The sequence below is a fragment of the Olea europaea genome, unplaced genomic scaffold, assembly GCF_002742605.1.
Source record: "Olea europaea var. sylvestris unplaced genomic scaffold, O_europaea_v1 scaffold424, whole genome shotgun sequence".
Classification (NCBI taxonomy): Eukaryota; Viridiplantae; Streptophyta; class Magnoliopsida; order Lamiales; family Oleaceae; genus Olea; species Olea europaea.
This window is the reverse complement of record NW_019262241.1, coordinates 217,265-237,739: the sequence shown is the minus strand read 5'-3', so window position 1 is coordinate 237,739 and position 20,475 is coordinate 217,265. Positions and strand designations below refer to the sequence as shown.

At 39.1% G+C, this 20,475-nt stretch overlaps 2 protein-coding genes across 2 annotated transcripts; one reads left to right on the top strand and one right to left on the bottom strand.

Annotated features, from left to right (window-relative positions):
• Nucleotides 1-388: 388 nt before the first annotated feature.
• On the bottom strand, nt 389-3,067 carry LOC111387771. Its single transcript, XM_023012360.1, has 4 exons — nt 2,632-3,067; nt 1,744-1,851; nt 1,647-1,659; nt 389-758 (listed from the first exon to the last, which is right to left on the bottom strand). The coding sequence occupies exons 1-4, from the start codon at nt 2,740-2,742 to the stop codon at nt 625-627; spliced, it is 366 nt and encodes a 121-aa protein (XP_022868128.1). The 5' UTR covers nt 2,743-3,067; the 3' UTR covers nt 389-624.
• A 14,829-nt stretch (nt 3,068-17,896) lies between these two features.
• On the top strand, nt 17,897-20,273 carry LOC111387758 (two-component response regulator ARR14-like). Its single transcript, XM_023012340.1, has 6 exons — nt 17,897-18,068; nt 18,383-18,532; nt 18,792-19,187; nt 19,352-19,428; nt 19,599-20,081; nt 20,166-20,273. The coding sequence occupies exons 1-6, from the start codon at nt 17,897-17,899 to the stop codon at nt 20,271-20,273; spliced, it is 1,386 nt and encodes a 461-aa protein (XP_022868108.1).
• Nucleotides 20,274-20,475: the final 202 nt, after the last annotated feature.

Below are 20,475 nucleotides of genomic sequence, written 5' to 3'. Positions count from 1 at the left end.
GGGTTTCTTTACAGTTATTTTCCCTTCTTTGTGTTATAGACATCTATGCAGAATTTATGTAAATCAAGTTTAACAGCTGTGGACTATAATTGTATTGCACACTCTTTTCCTTGACTATCAATTGACCTTGTAAACTTCTAAAGGATTTTGGGGTAAAGGGGTTGAGGGGTGCGTTTTAGATTAGAGAAGACAGGGAGGTGTATGAAACCTTTTTAATCTTCTTTATCGTTATAGTGACAATCTGTCACGTCAAGTAGTAGTAACTCTTACATTGAAGGTGACTCAAATCTCAAACTCATGTTGAACCACTATAACTCTGTGGATTTGTTTTGTGTGTTTTTTTATAGCTCTTTGAGTTAGGGATTATAAATTGGACCCATAATAACTGTTGATTTCATTGCTTATATACAATTAAAGCAATTGATAAGAATTTCTGGATTCACGTACTTATTTGCCAAGACATTAACTATAATTAGATAATTTTTTATATTCATGATAACCCGAATGAACTCAAAAATAAAGGCTGTAAGCTTCTCTTGGAGTGCATCCCAGTTGCTCACTTAAGCTTCACTTATTGCTTTGGTGGATGTTATGCTGCTTGTTGCTTTCATGTGGAAGTCTGAGTCACATTGTGAGCAAAATCCAAAAGAAAGCATGCATAATACAAAAATCAAAATCATACTTTTGTTGATTGACCTTCCCCATGTTGAACTCTGTTACTTTGGCATAACACATGTTTTCTCCACTTGGTTTTGAGCCTATGATATCAAAAATGGAAATATAAATTGTGTGTTTCGTGAACAAATATGGATGCCAAAGTGAAATCCATGATCAAGCTCATTGAAAAAGTTGCTAATTCTCTGCAAGAAAGGCTGAAATGTACCATAAAAAATTGCCCCGAGTTGATGAGGTTAAAACAAGAACGTTTTGCAATAATATTATGTAATTCAATAGCAATTTTTGAGAATATGAATCTTTTTAAAAGTACCCTCATGCACCTTTACAAGAATAAATGACTACAAACGTGTGCACATGCATGTGTGGAAGATGAATTTCTCGAAAATTTACATATACTTATTTTTAACATCAACCAACCACCGTGCATTCAACCACCTAGTATTTGGAAAAGAACTTAACGCCATGTATAAAAAAATAAAGAAGGATATATGAATATTCCTACAAAGAATTACGATGAAGTTTGGTTATTATATATTTTTTTTTTCATTAACCATGAATATATGAATATATTTTTTTTCACTAACGCCAAAGTACATTTTAGGAAATCAAACAATTACACTGATCAAAGAAGCCATAAGTCAGGGGTAATCGTTTTTCTCTCATGGCCCTCCCCAAACCCTCATGTTACGATCTAATCCCTTTTCTTTTAATTATAATTTGATGCAGAACAACTCCACGACCATCTCCTCAGAGTGTAGTCTGCCAAACTTGCAATATGACCATAGTATTATGATATCATATTCATCTCCAAATTGTGTTCTACACAAATAATCTCTTCTTAGATGAAGAAGATAAATTACATCTCAATCAAACAACAACTTCCATCCACCTCTATCATATCTTTAGTGAGTTTCGATATCTGTATTGTGCATAGACTAATCAAACAACAATCAGAATGAGGAACTTACTTGTCCGTAGCTGCTGAATATACGAAGCAAGTAAATTGTATCAATATGGATTGTAAAAGATTGATAGAGTTATGCAAGCCCATTAATCTTCGCTTACATTGTGATCGATGTCAAAAACATAAATTGTTCTTCCAATATTATCTTCTCTTTCAGCTCTAAAAGTTCTACCTCTCATTCTCCTCCTGCCTTGGTTGTTGTGATTACTCTGGGAATACACAAACTTAAATTTTATGAGTCGTTCGAACAATAAACTAAAGTGGAAGAACAAGTATGATTGAAGATTTCAAATAAACCTCACTTCTACTAATTGAACTTACAAAAGAACCTTCCCTTTTTAATCTCATTGCATGTAATTTCTATCTATTCTTTCATTTCATCCCCCATTTCACATCACGTAGAAAGTCTCTCTCTCTCAATTCATAGAAGATGAGAGCTGAAGAGAATTTCTTCTATTAAGAATGTCACTATAGACAATAGCCTCCAGTAGGCATTATCCTCAATATTTACAGCTATGCTGTAGACATGTAAAGGACTGAAGAAAACACTCTGATATATTTTTGCTTCAAATGCAGCTTAATTTCATATAATATTCGTTGGGTAAGACAGCTTAATCTCTGGAATGTCACATAGCCATCTTGCATCTTATTAGAAAATCCACAAGTTAAGTATATTGCTTCGATTACATATACAAGGCTATACTGAATGTTCCCACAACACGATAATAATCTCTACCCTCTGAAGCTCCAAAGAAGCATACAAATCTCATTACTGCATTTTTTTTTTTTTAGAAAAAAAAAGAACAATTTCTGGTTTTCCTTTTTGACAGATGCCTGTAAAAGGATCCCAGCATCAGAATTCTTAAAACTCGTCCAAATGGTGCATAAAATTAAAATGAAGAGTACATGATGCCAAATTTACCATAAAAGTAATGTTTAAAAAATTGATCAGAAATTGCATAATCAGAGGAAATGAATTTGAACAGTACCATTCTATAAAATATTCCATCTTCTTCAACGATCCAACCCGTTTCATTACATAGAGCTTTAAGAACCTCTTTGTTATCATAGTGCTTGGGGAGCTTGTAACTACCGTACATCCTCAAGCCGACGAAGATCTGAGCAACGATTGCCCTCCGCCGCCTCTCTCCCCGCTTGTTGGTCTCTCTCTCCTTCCATGTTGGTAGTCTTATCTCCGAAAATGAGGGAATGGGGTTGTGCGTGAAAAGACAAATTAGGGTAAATTATTGTTTGAGAAGAGAGTGATCAAAATTTTCTAGCATTCATGCGTGATGAGTGAGAATTAGAAGAGAAACGAGGGAGTGGTTTTTCTGTGCTTGAGGGAGAAAATAAAAGGAAAAAAATTATAACTAAAAAAAAGGTGTTGAAATGATTCTGATTTTGTTGGAGAGCTGTCAATGGAAGGAAGAAGTAGTGAAAAATCATTCTAGGGCTTGTGTATTTTTGTAAAATAAATTAATTTTTTAATTATATTTTATTGTGAGTTGGATCTTTTGATGGACTGGATTCACTTTATTTTGGGTTAGACCCATTAAATTGCTATAATAAATAATGGCAACATGCAATGTACTTTGTTAAAAGATTAATGGTGACGCTCAAATACGCGTTGCTAAAATATTTAACGACAAAATCCAATGAAAGTTTCGAAAAAATTAATGACAATATTCATATGTGCATTGTTAAAACATTTAACGGCAACACTTTGCTAAAATATTAATGACAACATTCAAATGTATGTTGCCAAAATATCTAACGGCAATGCGCATTGCCTATTGCTAAGACATTAACAGCCATGCGCTAATACACCTTTTTGCAACGTTTGGGGGTCCATTTTTGTAAAAAAAAAAAAAAAAAAAAATTTTTTTTTTTTTTTTTTTTTTTTTTTTTTTTACAAAAATGGACCCCCAAACGTTGCAAAAAGGTGTATTAGCAACATTCGTTAAAAAAACATTGTCAAAACTCAATTTAGCGAATCAATGGTAACATACACTTGCTGAATGTTGCGATAAACCTTTTTTAACAACATGCAATTAATGGACGTTGTCTTTCACGTGTTGCAAAAGGCCTTTTTTCATATAGTGAATGTTCACAGAAATAAAATATAATGAATAAAAAATTTATAGAAAAATAAACTCGAAGTAAATTAAATTGAATTTTAAACGAAAACTCATTAACTCCGTTCATTGGACTTCACAAGAGCCCAGTTAACACTCCAAAACTCATCATCTTCCCAATACATTGTCTCTAACTCTCTCTCTCTGCAAATTTTGCTGCTGCCAATGCAAAGTCAGAGAAGCAAGACTCTCCTTCCGCCATCTTCATCCCTTTGCTGTCGTGTCCGAGTGTAAAATGAGATATCCGATTCATATCCTGTATCAGTGTTCATGTCATGTCGTGTTGACATTGATGCTTCTTTAGAGAGTCCGAGCAACACAGACCAAAATATAATTTTGTACGGCAAAAAGAAATAGATTCTTCATCTTTTATTGTCACTGCGTACTTATAGCCAGCACAGTGAATGTCGGCAAAGAAGCTAGTGAATCTTCTATGTCTCCGAAGTCTAGAATGACAACAATATCAAAGGTGCTCGAGGAAATATGCTTTCTCAATGGTGAAATGTGCCAAAAGTGAAAGATAAAAATTACTTTTTAGTTACTGTGATTTTGATAATCACACGATGGAGTTTTTCTACAAGCGTAATGGCTATCTTACTGATAGACAAATTAATTCTTTCAGAGAGAACCATTTCTCTTCAGACCATTCACAATCCAATAATCGCGCCATTGCATCTACTCCACTAATTACCCAAGAACATTACAAGAAATTTTATTTTCAAACTACCTAACATATTTCAGAGAGAATGCATTCACAACTAATGCATATTTAACTATTTAACTCTACACATCATTGCTAGATAGTAAATCTCCTCATGAAGTATTGTTCAAAAATCACCAGCATATCCCAATCTTAGTATCTTTAGATGTCTTACTTTTCTTTATAATGCTCATATAAAGCATATGTTTGATCGGAGTGACAAATTTGATATTCCTATGGTCAAAAGGGATGCTACATATACGACATAGAGATTTACACCGTTTATATGTCGTGATGTTATTTTCAGTGAGAGAATTTTTCCATTTCAAGATGTATCTTTCCCAACCACTTTTCACGTGTAGTTCCACTATCAATTGAAAGTCACTTCAAATTTGATTTAGAACCCAATAGAAAAAATAACCTATTTTCGGTAACTTGAAAGGCATATGTTGATGTCAAAATTAGCAAGGATAATTTTGAACCAACTTTAAGAAAAAAAGGCGATTGATGCTTAGAAAAGATCACAAAGATGTCATTTTAGTGTGATTGTGTCATAAGTCGTTATATGTATTCGCTCTACTTTTACAAGGGTCCTATTCAACTATTTATACATAGTTTCAGCCGAAATTACATCAAATCAACAACAGTGCTGAGCTCGGAACTCAGGTCGCCAAATTCTCTAGCGATTGGTCGATAAAGCCGATGGTTATGTGTCAATGTATTACCCAAGTAATGAAGACCTGTAAGGGGCTGGAGTTCGAGGACTTGGAATTGGTTGTTTCGAGCGGCGATGACGTCACCTGTGGCAAGTGTATCTGATTGATAGGGTGATGTGACAAAGGGTAATCATGATGTTTTAACTGAGGTGGGGTTAGCGAGCTGTTTATACTAGATCGAAGTTCGGATGTCAACAGTTACCCCTCAGGTCAACTCTACCGTATGGAGGGCTAACCTCAGTGATGCTTTCTCCAAGAAGTACATTTATTGCTGTGACAAGTGTCATCATTTGAGGTGGATGAGCTGTACGCCATTTATAAGTATCTTCTTCAGCAAGCTTGGCCAAAACTACGTCATTTTGTCTCCCAGACTTTTGGACCGTTGATATTTTCCTTCTATTTCTGGATGAACAGCTCAGATCGCACCCTCTCATCTTCCCTTTCTTTAAATTCATTTTTGGTCGATCATTTCTCTTCCTAGTTCGCTGGTTTTTCTTTCTCAAATTTTTGGACGATTTCCTAAGCTCATATTCCCATATTCGAGTGAGGTCGTTTTCCCAGTTCGTCTCCCAGGTATCCTTCTGTTCTTATCTGCTGCCTCCTTTCAGTTTGTGCTTCTTTTCCTAGTTTATACATTGTTCGGACGAGTCTAGAGTTCATTCCTGAGGCAACCAGCAGGAAGAGTCACTCTCCTTCTCGACGAGTTCGTCTTCTAGTTGTAGGGAAGTTTTTACCCCCATTCCTATTTTCGTAATTAACCTGACTGACTTAGGGCGTCCTGTGATGGACTTAGGACGTGAGGGTTCCAAGGGAGCAGGTAGATCCAGTAAGGATGTTGATGAGAGTAATTCTGGGGAGTGGGTGGCGAGTTCATAGAGGTCGATTGTGACAGGGGATGTGTTAGCCAGCTGGCGAGCTAAATACGCCATTCCTAGTTCAGTAGTTATGATAATACCAGAGCCATCTAACCGAGATGACACTCCTCTTGAGGGATGTGTTGCTCTGAACTCGGCTATCCTTCATGCTGGCCTTAGGCTTCATTTTCCTAGGGTGATTCATAAATTCCTTTCTTTTTGGGGCATAGCTCCCACGCAGTTATGCCCTAACGGGTGGCAAACCTTAATAGCCACCCTTATTCTGTGGAAACAAATGGGGAATCCCGAGCTAAGTGTCCAGCAGTTCGATTCTCTGTTTACTTTTAAGGAGGATGGGAAGAACTCGGGCTCGTGATACACAAGCGTTAGGCTCAGGACTGGAGGTTCTCTAGTGTTAGACACCCCTTCCTCAATTAAGAAATGGAAGGAATAATGGTTTTATATACAGGGGAGTGGTAGTTTCATTCTGCCGAGGTGAATAGGAAGGACGTGGTTCCCAGGCTCTATCATTCGTTATGTAAGTGTCTTTTTTAGGTTTTAGTCTTTTAGCAAGGCGTATGTTTGACGAAGTACTGACCTCGGTATTTTTCTTTGTGCAGATTACAAGAAGGAGACGTTAACTAAAGATACACAGAGACGAGCTAAGGTAATAAGATCATTACCTAAAAAGTAAAGGTCCTGTAAGTTTGTAATCTCAGATTCGAACTTATACCGGGCCAGATTGCTGCAAGTACGAGCTTCAAGTTCGGCTCCATCCAGTTCAGGTAATATTTTGATCTTCATTCGCAGTTTGTGATTTGTTTATGTATATACATTTTTTTTAGCGTTTCACTATTTCCTTAGATCATCAGGAAGAAATGCAGGGCTACAAGGCAACTAAGGCACGGCTGCGACTAAGAGAAAGAAGAGAGAAGTCTCAGAACGGATGGAGAGCCGTTCTAAAGAGGTGGAGGATGAGGTTCCATTGAAGAGGAACTGATCTACGGCCCCGGCATCACTGAGAGTTCCTGAGGTGGTGCCTTTGCCGAGCCCGAGCCTGTCGTCCCCTTCGTTGCCATCCCCAATTGCCCTTTCTGCTGTCGGGACCAGTTTTGCGAACTTGCAGGATTGGTGTCCAGATTTACAGAGATCGAGCTGGGAAAGTCTGGTGGGACACGGACCAGAAATATTTTTGGACTATCTCCGAGCTCCTTTTCCTTCCAGGGGAATGACTGCCGCACTCACTTCACCTTTGAGGGAGTCGACCAATCTACTTGCCCAGAGCTGGGGTGAGATAGAGCAGCGCTATTTGATCGAGATGCCCATTGGTAAGGCTTTGGTCACTGCTTAGCTCCATGGCCACCGATCAGTTTTATATATGATGGCAGTGGCAGATAAGGTATATATCTTACTTGATTTTTGATTAATTTTATAACTATTTTAATGACTTACTTAATTTTTGATTTTTGAAAAACAGGTGAAGTCCGAGCTGGACAAACTCATAGAGGCAAAAGATCAGGCCTTCAATCTGTACAATACCATGGAGGTTGAAAAAGCCCAGTTCGCTCTGAGGGAGAAGGAATATGAAGAGAAGCTAAACTAGATGGGGATCGAGCTGAACTCTAGGCTTGATGTCGAGGAGAGATTGATGGAGGAGATCAAGGCGTTGAAGGCCTCGGAGGAAGAGGTCAGAGCTCGGGCAAAAGAGGAGTGCGGCAAAGTCAGAGAGGCCATCCAGAAGGCATAAGAGGCCAATGAAAGGGTGAGGCAAGCCACATAAAGGGCTAAAGAGGCTAAGGCCAAGATTGATAGAGCGGTGGAGGCCTGGATTAAGTCCTCCGTCTACATGGTAGCCCTGGAGGAGTTGGTGGGGCACATCAAGAATGAGAGGCCTGATCTTGATATGGCCTTTATGGATGAGGCACTAGAGGGACAGAAGGAGGAGTTGCGGAGGTTGTCGGAGTCTGCTGGACTTCGGGTATTACTGGCAGCTCAGGATGTTAAAGATACTACCCCAGCCCCCCAAGACCCTTAGGCGATTAAAAACATTGATTTTTGGTATTTTAGTTTGTCAATTTGTTTTTGACTTGATATTGAACTTTGTTTTGACTGTTTATGACATTTTTTTGGAATGGATAATTGTTTATGTTCAGTACGGTTTTTCCTCACAGACTTAGCAAAAATTGTAAGAGCGTTACAATAGCATGTAGAATTATTTTGAATGAATTTTACTTAGTTGTGCAGTACTCGCTTTCCAAATCAGGCATATACATTGGGCATTTTTAGCTCATTCTGCATGTAGTACCACGTATGGCCTTAGCTCGTCCTGCGTGTAAAGCAGGGCTTTATAGATTCCATAGGAGGAATTTTCCACTAAGTATCGCAGCATCTACGACCTTAGATCGGCCTACGTATGGAGTAAGACTTTATGAGATTCCTTAGGCAAAATTTTCCACTAAATGTCGTAGCATATATGACCTTAGATCGGCCTACGTATAGAGCAGAGCTTTATGAGATTCCTTAGGAAGAATTTTTCACTAAGTGTCGCAGTACATACGACCTAAGATCGGCCTGCGTATGGAGCAGAGCTTTATGAGATTCCTTAGGAGGAATTTTTCACTAAGTTTCGCAGCACATACGACTTTAGATCGGCCTGCGTATGGAGCAGGGCTTTATGAGATTCTGACATATTGCTGAATAAAATGTTCAAAAATAGGAAGTCCCTTTTTATTGATGTGATTGACATTACAAGGGGGCTTTTTCCGTTCACTGATAGTATTGTTTAAGGTGTTCGGCATTCCAAGGATGGGTAAGGATCTACCCCCAAGTCTTCCAGTTCATATACCCCTTTTTGCAGGACCTTCGTTATCAGATAGGGACCTTCCCAATTCGGACCGAGGCATCTACTGCCGATCTCTCTTGTGGGGAGGAATACCTTTCGTAAGACGAGAGATCCTACCTCAAATTCTCTTTTTCGCACTTTTTGATTATATTATTTGGCGTTCCGCTGTTTGTAAACGGCATTCTTAAGTTCAACGTTGTTCCTTTTTTCCTCGGTTAGGTCGAGTTTCGTGCGAAGAGCTATGGGGTTCCTTTCTTCGTTGTAATCAGTTATGCGCAGCGAAGGAATTTTGATTTCTAGTGGGATCACGGCCTATATGTCAAAAGCCAGTGAGAACAGGGTTTCTCTTGTGCTTGTCCTTGCAGTAGTACGATAAGACCATAACACACTGCAGAGTTCTTCGGCCCATCCTCCTTTAAACAAGTCGAGTTTTACTTTCAATGTGTGCTTAATAATCTTGTTAATGGCTTCAACTTGGCCGTTTGCCTGTGGATGGTTTGGTGATGAGAAATGTTTCTTGATGCCGAGCTCTTCGCAAAAATCTGAAATTCGTACGTTGTCGAACTGTTTTTCATTATCCGTAACAATAGAATGAGGTATCCCGAACCTCCAGATCACTGATTTCCACAAAAAGTTGGTTGTTTTTTGTTCGGTGATGGTGGCAAAGGGCTCTGCCTCGACCCATTTAGTGAAGTAATCCACTGCGACGATAGCAAATTTTATCCCTCCTTTTCAATGGGCATAGGTCCAATTAGGTCAATCCCCCATTTTGCAAAGGGCCAAGGTGCTATTACTGAGTTTAGTTCGCGGGGTGGAGTATTTATGATGGGGGCGAGGCGCTGGCACTTATCGTATCTTTTAACAAATTCAAGGAAATCTCAGCTTATTGCAAGCCAAAAGTATCCTTGTTGTATGATCTTGTGAGCTAGTGAGAGTCCATCGGAATGGTTTCCACATATTTTTTCGTGAACGTCCTGCAGGGCGTGCTGAGCTTCCTTTTCGTTCAAGCACCTTAACAAGGGCGTGGAATATCCTCATCTGTATAGTATATTATCAATGAGAGTGTACCTGGCCAACCTTGTTCGGAGCTTTCTAGCCTCTGCAGAGTTTTCGAGATATTTTTCGATTTTCAGGTAAGCAATGATCTCGTCTTGCCAAGTTCGTTTGGGATCTATCATCATAAGGACCACTTTATCCAGTTCGGTGGACAGTAGGGATATTCTTCCTACAGGGATGCTATCAAACTCCTAAATTCCTTCATTGGTGGCTAGGCGGGCCAGTGCATTGGCATGATTGTTCTGAGATTGGGAAATTTGTTTGACCTGGGTGGTGTTGAATCTTTCAACTTCCTTTTTCATAACTCGTAGGTAGTTGTCCATCTTGTCTTCTTTTGCCATATATACACCATTGACCTGATTCACGATTAATTGGGAGTCACTGTGTAGGATTAGGTCTGAGATCCCTAGTCCTGAGGCCATCATTGCTCCAGCAATGAGAGATTCGTACTCAGCCTCATTATTTGAGGCTTTGAAGTCAAATGGCAAGGCTTCGCAAAAAATACAATGATCGGGGCTGATTAAAACAATGCTGGCTCCAGATCGTTCTCCGATGGATGAACCGTCGACATAAAGTTTCCAAGGGGTTTCTTTCTGCTGTTCTTCAATTGGGACATTGCAGAACTCAGAGACAAAGTCGACGAGTGCCTGGCCCTTTATGGAGGAACGAGGCATTATTTGATGTTGAATTGTCCGAGTTCTACTGCCCATTTTACCATCCGTCCAGAGGTGTCAAGCTTTTGTAGCGTTTACCTCAATAGAGAGTTGGTAGGGACCTCAATGGAGTGTTCCAAGAAATATGGCCTTAGTTTTCGCGCTGCCATCAGCAGGGTGAATGCCGATTTTTCTACAGGCGAATATCTAAGCTCGACTTCGTGAAGCGCTTTGCTTACGTAATAGACCGGATGTTGAACGCCATTTTCTTCTCAAGTTAGAATGGAACTAATGGTATGCTCTGAAACAGATAAATATACCTTCAGGGCCTCGCCTGCCTAAGGTTTTGAAACCACCAGAGGTCGGGCTAGTTTTCTCTTTAGCTCGTTAAAGGCATCCTGGCATTCTTTGGTCCATTCGAACTTCTTTCCTCCTCGTAACGTGTCGAAGAAGGGTTTGCAGTGGTCCGTAGATTTGGAGACAAACCAACTAAGGGCCGCAACCCTTCTAGTTAAACTTTGTACCTCTCTAGGTTTGGTTAGAGGCTTCATTTGGATGATAGCTCGTATTTTTTCAGGGTTTGCCTTGATTCCTTGATTGTTTACAATGTAACCTAGAAATCTTCCAGAACTGACCCCGAAAGTACATTTCCTCGGGTTCAACTTCATTCCATACTTCCTCAGTATATCAAACATTTCGGTTAGGTGTTGACAGTGGTCCTTGGCCTTGATGCTTTTGACCAGCATATCGTCAACATACACTTCCATTATCTTTCTGATCTGCTGGAAAAATATGGAATTCACAAGTTGCTGGTAGGTGGCACCAGCATTTTTGAGACCGAATGGCATTACTCTGTAGCAGTAAAGACCTCGATCAGTTACAAACGAGGTATGTTTCTGATTCAGGCCGTACATCGGTATCTGGTTGTACCCGAAATATGCGTCCATGAAGCTAAGTAGCTCATATCCGGTGGTGGCATCCACCATTTGATCTATTCTTGGCAATGGAAAGTTGTCTTTGGGGGCATGCTTTATTGAGATCGGTGAAATCTATACATACCCTCCAATCTCCGTTGTGCTTTTTCACAAGGATCGAATTCGAGACCCACTTCGGGTATTTGGCTTCACGGAGGAAACTGTTGTTCAACAGCTTTCGCACCTCTTTGTTGAGTACTTCATATCTTTCAGGGTTCAGAGGTCGTCATTTTTGCTGCTTTGGTCGAACTGTAGGATCCACCTGTAATTTGTGGCATGCAATATTAGGATCTATTCCTCTCATGTCACTGTGATCCCAGGCGAAGACATCGAGGTTCTCTTTAAGGAAAGCCACAATCTTGCTTCGGGTGGAGGGCTGCAACTCGCACCCAACTTTGAGCTCCTTTGTTTAGTCCTTGGCTCAGACTCGAGCTCCTTCTAGTTCCTCAACAAGTTCTCTGCCTTAGATCCTAGTCCGTGGGTCTAAGGGAATGAGTTCGGATTCCCATATGTTTGCCATATGTACTCCTAGGGAGCTGCGTTGATGGCTGGCATAGGTTTTCCATTGACATCTTTCAGCGAGCTCCTTGTTTCCTTTGCCTTCTCCCACACCATGGGGTGTGGAGAACTTGATAGAATAGTGATATATGGAAACTGTTGCTCTCAGGCTGAAGAGTAGGGGCTATCCCATCACAACGTCATAAGGGGAGGGGGTGTCGAACACCACGAACTCGGAGTTTGTCTTCAACTGCCGAGGTGCTGGTCCAGACTCAACTTTGAGTTTGATTGATCCTTTGGTAGAAGTCAAAGCTCCGCTAAAACTTAGGACCATATTTGGGTAAGGTCAAAGAAAGTTAGCAGAGACACCCATCCATTTAAGGGTGCGACTAAATAGGATGTTCAGAGAGCTTCCTATATCCACCAAGACTTTGGGGATGGTTACCCCGGCTACAGGCAATGAGATTACCATAACTCTGTGGTAAGGATGTGGATTCACCTCCTTCTCGTCAAAGGATAATTGCTCATCTGTGGCTTTTTTGATATTCTTTTCCGTTATGTCGATCTCCGAGAGATCTGCAATGATTGGTCTCTTTGGTCTGGCTTCCTCGACTTGTGTGTTCGTCCTATTTCTTAGCCTGTGGACTTGTGGCCTTGGCAGGTCGACGTTGCAGGCCCTTGCAGTGGCTTAATCTCCTTGGATAATTCCAGTCCCGTAAGGGGTGGGAAATTTCACGTAATAATGATAAATTGACATGACAGCCTTTAGTTCGTGCAAAATGGGCCATCCCAATATTTCATTGTAATTGGACGGTAAATTGACCACCACAAAATTCGTTAGGGTTCTTCTTTGGCGAGGAGCTTCACCTAGCTCCACAATAAGGACGATCTGACCTAGGGCTTCGATAGGATCCCTAGAAAATCCCTGTTGCTTCCTTGGATACTGTTGGAGGTAACGGACTGATATTTCCAACTGCCTCAAGGTTCGTGAGTACAGTATGTTGACCGAACTTCTATTGTCCACTAGAGTACGGTGGACTTTTACTCTAGCAACCGTCATTGTGACTACCAGGGCGTCACTCTGGCTTTGAAGGATTCCTTCAAAATCTTCTTTCGTGAACCAAAATGATTCAGGGTCTAAGCTAGTCTTAGGGGTTTAGTTCCAGTAGTTCGGTACGATTTTTGCACTTCGGGCTTGCCTTCGCCTGGCCCTTCTGGATCCTTCGATATACTGATTTTCGCCCACCATCATTTTGATTTCGGCATGTGGGAATGGGTTACGGTTGGGGATTGCCTGCTGGGCTCGTGTGGGAGCCCCCTGTAGTAGTGGCTGCTGCATCGTAGGTCGATCTGCTTCTTTTGGCTTGGCAACAAACTCCTGTGACTGACTTCTTTGAATTAAGGATTCAACTTCCTCTTTTAAGTCCCGGCAGTTATCAGTGTCATGTCCCATCGTCCTATGGTATCGGCAGTATTGTCCCTGGCGTTGTCTGGCCTGTCCATCCTTTAGGACTATAGGTTTGCGAAATGCTTCTTTTGTATTGGCTTGCGTGAATACCTCTTCCAAAGAGGCTTTGAGTGGGTGGTACTCCCAGAACTTGTATGGCTGAGCCCTGGGACATTCTCTTTCTCTATTGTCCTTCTTTCTTTCTGGTTGAGGACTGGGCTTGGTTTTTTTTCTTTCACCACATCAATGAGGTCAATTTCGCGTCTTGCTTCCTCTTGGTCAGAGGTTGCTTCTTCAACGCTTATGTATTTCTCAGCTCGATTTAGGAACTCGTGATAAGTCATTGGATCGTCCTCGTGTACTGACCACCAGAATCTCGTTTTGAGTCTTAGTCCTGCTAATACGGCCATGAATGCTGCATCGTCAGATATTTTTTCCACTTCCATGAATTGCTTGTTGAACCTACTCAGATAGCTTTTGAGGGATTCACTTCTTCCTTGCTTGATGCTCACTAGACATTCTTTGGGTGAAGTTCTAGCCTTGGAGCCCATAAACTAGGCTAAGAATGCCGTGGCCAGATCATTCCAATCTTTTACCGACCTTTCGTGTAGTCTTCTAAACCATTTTTGGGCTTTGTCTCTTAGAGTCAGGGGAAATGTCCGGCACATGATTGCGTTGCTTGCCCCTATAGTTCCATCTACGAGGTGTATTTGTCAAGGTGGCTGAGGGGATCCCTATCCCCTTCGTATGCGACGATCTGGGAGTGGTTTCATAAGGACATCCCAGTGAAGGGGGAATGTCGTTTGGTTTGGTAACCTTTAGTGCCACCTTTATTTTTAGCCTCCAGTTCGGCGATGCGTTTTTTAAGGGCGCTTAGTTCGGTTCTGTTTGTTCCAAAGAACGTTTCAGGTCGGTTTGTCCTTGCGTAGGAGTCAGCAAGTGATGGGTCCCCAATCTGTCAAACACACTTGCAGTCCTTCTCACCTCGGGTTCCTTGCTTTTGGTCTCATCGGTTTGGCTTCTTGATGATTCTCCTCTTGAAAAGTAGAGAGTCCTCCTAGCGGGGGGACACTTTGCCTTTGTCCTTATAGGGGATTCCACCTAGATATCTGGTGAGGACAAATGGGCTTGGCTCCTTTCCAGTCGTCCCACTGCATTTGTCAATTTTTCCAGGGCTTCCCTCATTGCGATCATTTGAGGGTCCTATCGTTGTGGAGAACTCAGTGGTATATTCGTTTCATGAGGGTGGATGTGAGATGGATTTCTGGAACTTGAGCTATGGCTCATGGCTCTTGAAATTTTTTGGAGCGAATGAAACTATTTTTCACAATTAGAGGCCCTCCTTCTAGCGCCAAATTGTTGATGTCAAAATTAGCAAGGATAATTTTGAACCAACTTTAAGAAAAAAAAGCAATTGATGCTTAGAAAAGATCACAAAGATATCATTTTAGTGTGATTATGTCATAAGTCGTTATATGAATTCGCTCTGCTTTTATAAGGGTCCTATTCGACTATTTATACATAGTTTCAGTCGAAATTACATCAAATCAGCAACAGTGCCGAGCTCGAAACTCAAGCGCCAAATTCTCCTGTGATTGGTCGATGAATCCAGTGGTCATGTGTCAATGTATTACCTAGGTAATGATGACTTGTAAGGGGCTGGAGTTCGAGAACTTGGAATTGATTGTTCCGGGCGGCGATGACGTCACCTGTGGTAAGTGTATCTGATTGATAGGGTGATGTGACGAGGGGTAATTATGATGTTTTTCTAAGATAATGGCGGGTAACTCCGACCTGGGGGTGTGGGCCGAACTTACGTTTAACTGAGATGAGGTTAGCGAGCTGTTTATACTATATCAGAGTTCGGATGTCAATAGCATACATGGCCTAATTTCCCCATTTAATTTTCTTTAAAAAAGAAGTAAATAGAGCAAAGGCCTAGCCCAAGAGAGAAACTTTGGTGGGGCGGTCGCACCATCCACGTGGTGAGACTGCCCAACACCGATGTGCCACCTCTACAGATGGCCCACACACCTTGGGAGTGTGTGGTGGCCTACCTGTCGAGGTAGCGCACATTGATGGGCGGTCGCACTGCCACGTGTTGCGACCACCCTACTTAAGTTTTTTCCCTAGCCCAGTGGGGTGCAATTGTCCCCACTGGCCTATCATAGGTCACCTTTGACTCACAATTTAAGCCCACTACAAGCCTCATTTTGGTAAGAAATATATTTTGCAATAGTGATTGTTTGGAGAATGTATTGTTAAAAAAAAAAAAAAAAAAATTCTCAGTTTATGCGTAAAATTATTTTATAGAAAAATATGTGTTTGAAAGTGAGTTTTGAAAAATAGGGGCCAAACATAGCTAAATAAGCAAACCATTAAATTATTGTCTGTAAAGTATTTTGACCTTTGAAGACGCATTTCCTTTTATATCCAAATATATTGAATGTATTATAACAAGCATTGATTAACTTCCTAAGTATTCTTGTGTAGTCTTGCAAAGAGTCAACACAGCAAATCAAGTAATTTTATCATGTCCACTTTATACGTTACAAATGAAATTCCACTTTTTAATATCACATGGACAAGTACATCTATAAATATCACTCTCTTGAAATCCTTCTTTCTTTATTAGCAATTGTCTTGTCTTTCTCTCTCTGTGTAATTCTCTCCATTATTAAAAACTAATTAATACAAAAGTGCATTTCTCATCATCATGTTCGAATTTGGCGAGTTTTGGACAAATAATGGTCAAAGCACTTCTATGGCTTCATATCACCCAGTGTTGCGTGAGATTCATGTGTTGCTGGTGGATCATGATTCTTGTTTTTTGATTTCTACTGCAAAAATGTTAGAGCTATGTTCATACAAAGGTAGACGTATTAAGAATTAATTTAACTTTCATAGAACATAATATCAATAGAAGCTAATGTGCTTTTCGATGTTCGATTCAATTTCCTTACATATATGTGGTTTAGATATGAAATGATGATATACATTTGGTTGGTTGAATTTCTTTTTTCTTCATTTTGAATTATCTTTCTATTTATTTATGGTTACACCTATTATTCTTTCTTCATACAACTTTGTTGAACGTTTCTTATTTGTTGCAATTTATTTACCCATTTGCTTGGTTCTCAAACCTCATTCGAATTATTCGATTGATATAGCAAATTATTCATACTTGCAAAGTTGTGAAAGGTTGAGTAGAGTAATACATCATTTCAAGGTTATTGTTTTTCATGCATACTAGCAAAGTTCTGATAGCATAATTACAGAAAGTATACGTCACCGAAGATAATCTCTTGGATGTAAGTTTTAATCACTGGGTTTGAATAATTATATAAAAATTTAAGTTTATATAGGCATAAAACTTATATTTACCATTGTACATCAGAATATGATACCATACATAATAACAACCTTGCCATTTTATGTTTTAATATGGTTTTCAATCATTTTTCTTGTCTGGTTCATTAATGTTTATAGAGCATCGTAATCTTTTACCCGCAGAAAAATATGTTTTATATCTTAATGCCTCCTTAATCGACAAATTATTTTAGTTTTTCTCTCAGATTAAACCACTTCAAGTTGATACCAAAAATTATCATGAACTTTTATGACATCTTAAGAAAGTTATACTTGTTTATTTAGTCAATTTTTTCAAAGAAAAGAAAAATCAAAGGGAAGTTGCTATAATAAAAAAAAAAAATTCGGGGGGGGGGGGGGGGGGGGGGGGGGGGAATAAAAGCTGTCTTACTCTTTTTGTCATGAATTTCTTTTTTATTAATTATTATAAGGTCTTCCATTTTCCAAACTTCACTTATAGCCATAGCCAGTCCAAGGCCGAGGCAATTGAGACCTACGCCTCAAGCCCAAAACCAAAGGAGGACTGATTTTGGTCCTCTTCTTCTTCTTATTTATTTTTAAATGGTTTAGGGAGTTAAAGGAAATTTTGGTTTTTCATTCGTTTTCCCTCCTGCATGTGACAGTGCGATCGACGATCCATTTTAATTTTATCAAGACAAGATCACAAATTTTTTGGGACAACTCTGGAGTCTGGATGTCATTTTAATTTTGTATTGTTTCTATAAATTCATAATGCTCAAATTTTTGCGTAAATAATCGAAAATATTATTGAATTTGCAAAATGGAAAATGGGAATTTGTTCAACACATCTTGATCCAAGAATGTGTGTCCTACTTGAACCTACAACGTTTGGTATATATTTATTATTTAGTATCCCCGACTGGCATAAGGCAGCAATAGGGAATTGTCTAATGATGAAATATTTATTTCAGACTTGTGAGTTGTGACGATGAAATTCTCAAGGGTGTGATTCCATAATTTTCGTTAAAATTTTACTTCTCAGATCAGCAATGGCTTGTCCTAACTTGTTATTGAATATGTTGAAAATGTTTGAAGCCTTATCAGCTTATATAATGGTGGTCTGGTCTACTTATTTGATTGACTATTATATGATCAATAATTGTACAGGCGCACATAGTAACAATATTGAAAACTCTAATTGTGAGATGATTGAGATATTTCGTAATTTCTTTTAGGTTAATCATTGGGCATTAAGTTGCATGATATATTCTTGAAATAATATATTTGTTTGTCATTTTAATATTAAATTTTAAGTTAACAATATGATGCAAGATATACCTTTGAATTTTGCATTTACGTTGATTTCGACGGGAGGGGCCCAATGTATAGACTTCGCCTCGAGCCCCAATGATCACAGGACCAGCCCTACTTACAGCTAATACAGCCAAATAATTTCTTTAATAAGAGGGTGTACCTTTTAGTTCTTTCTGTATTTTCCTTTTGACTAATTAGCTTTCCTACGTTGATTTTTTCAGTTTCCTGTGTTGAACTTGCGTCGACTGCTTTATCCATGCTTTCAAGTGGACAGTCACATTTTGATCTTGTCATGGCAAATATCGACTCTCCTGACTTACATGGATACAAACTCCTCGAACAAGCAATTAACATGGACATACCCATCATTTGTAAGGATTTCTTACACTAGCATTTGATCTTTTGTTTTAATGGATAGAAATACATGAACCTAATGGAATGACTTGGAATGATTCTTGCCGTCCGCTTTAGATTTGTTAGAAATTAGAACCCATATTCAATTATTAGATTTTATGGAAAAGAAAGAAACAAGTGTTCTTATCAATAAACTTAGCATCGAACAAATATCTTTTCTAATAAATATAAGCATTTCATATATTGATTTCCATCTAAATTTTGCGTTTTATTCAGTGATGTCAGTTGATGACAATGATTTCCTGGCAATGGGAGCTCTCAAAAATGGAGCTTTCCTCTCTATCAAGAAACCAGTTACAGTGGACATGTTACATTGCCTTTGGCAACATGTGCTGAGAGAGAGAATGAAGCTTTACAGAAAAATGGAAATAATTATGGGAATGGATGCCGCTAACCATCATATCGTTAAAGGAATTGGTGACGAGAGAAGCAACATGCAGAACAACAATTACACTGGAAAGAAGAACATATGTGGACAAAACAGTTTGGACAAAGAATTTGAATCGGAAAATCAAATAATCAACAATATCGTTAAGAGAAAAGTATGCACTGAGTGGACTCAGGATCTTCATGTAAAATTTATGGATGCTGTTGTGCAGCTTGGTGAAGGAAGTATATCTTTGTTCCCTTAATACCTTTTATAATTGGAACATTATGCAAATTTGCATCCACTATTATTTATACCTCTACTATATTATGTTTTTTTATGAGTGTATTCCTAAAAATATATAAGCAAGATAACACTAAAATATATTACATGTGGTGATCGAAAATAGGGTGTTTTCCTAAAGAGATTCTGGAGCTAATGAATGTTCCCGGCCTGACAAGAACACAGGTAGCAAGTCATCTTCAGGTTAGTTTTCTAGTTTAAGAAATTAATTTTTTATACATTGTACACAACTTATTTAATGATTTATTATGTAATATTAAATAGCATCACACCATATCTAAGAAAAAAGAAAAAAAAAGTTTGTTAATTGTTGTGATCTATCTTATACCCTTTTCGGGATTTTTGTCAAGTAGAAATGCCGGAACAACAATTGGCGAGCTCCTGAAGAGCGAAAATCTCAACAAAACAATTCTCCTGCGGACTCTATAAACATTGATGTATTGAGCCGAAAAAAGCCAAGAAGATTTGGGTCGATGCCTCCAAGTAAGAACACTCTGTTGATTAAAGAGCATCGTGAAACTGGTCAAAGTTCCAACATCTATATTGCAAATGAAAACCCAAATGATGGTGGACGAGGACATGAAAATATAAATATTGCACCAATAGTAGATTCCCATGAGCAATATCATGAGAACTTTGTGTGTGGTCAAAGTAATGCGAGTACGACCTCGAATTCTTCTTCAAACTCTAGATACCCATTGGATGATTTCTTTAGTTTTCCAGACAGGGATTGTCTGACTCAGAATTTTTCTGGTAAACAACAAGAAGCTGAAATGATAATGAATCAAAGACATTGCCAGAAAACTCTTCATTTCGACCAAGTTTATCATGAAGAGGTACCATGGTTAACATTCTTAATTTTTTTTAGTATGATAATATATGAAAAAGTAGGGAACAATGCTAAAACTTGTCAATTATAGTTTCAGTCCCATCAGAATTCAGCAGTGCCAAGTGTGGAAACCAGGAGCCTTGTGACTTCAGAGACGTCAAGCTTTGCAAGAGACTCTTCAGAAACCAGAGGAAAATAAATTGGATAATTCTGGAGTCCAATATTATTGAATAAGTATACGCATGCAATGACATTTTGCATACAGTGATATATCAAACCAGCTATATTTTTTCTTTCTTTTTCTTTTCGGGTACAAGAACATCAAACTATATAATACCCATTAAAGAGTAACGTGCAGGATGCTGCATATATATAAATGGGGTTTGTCTCTTTTTACTATT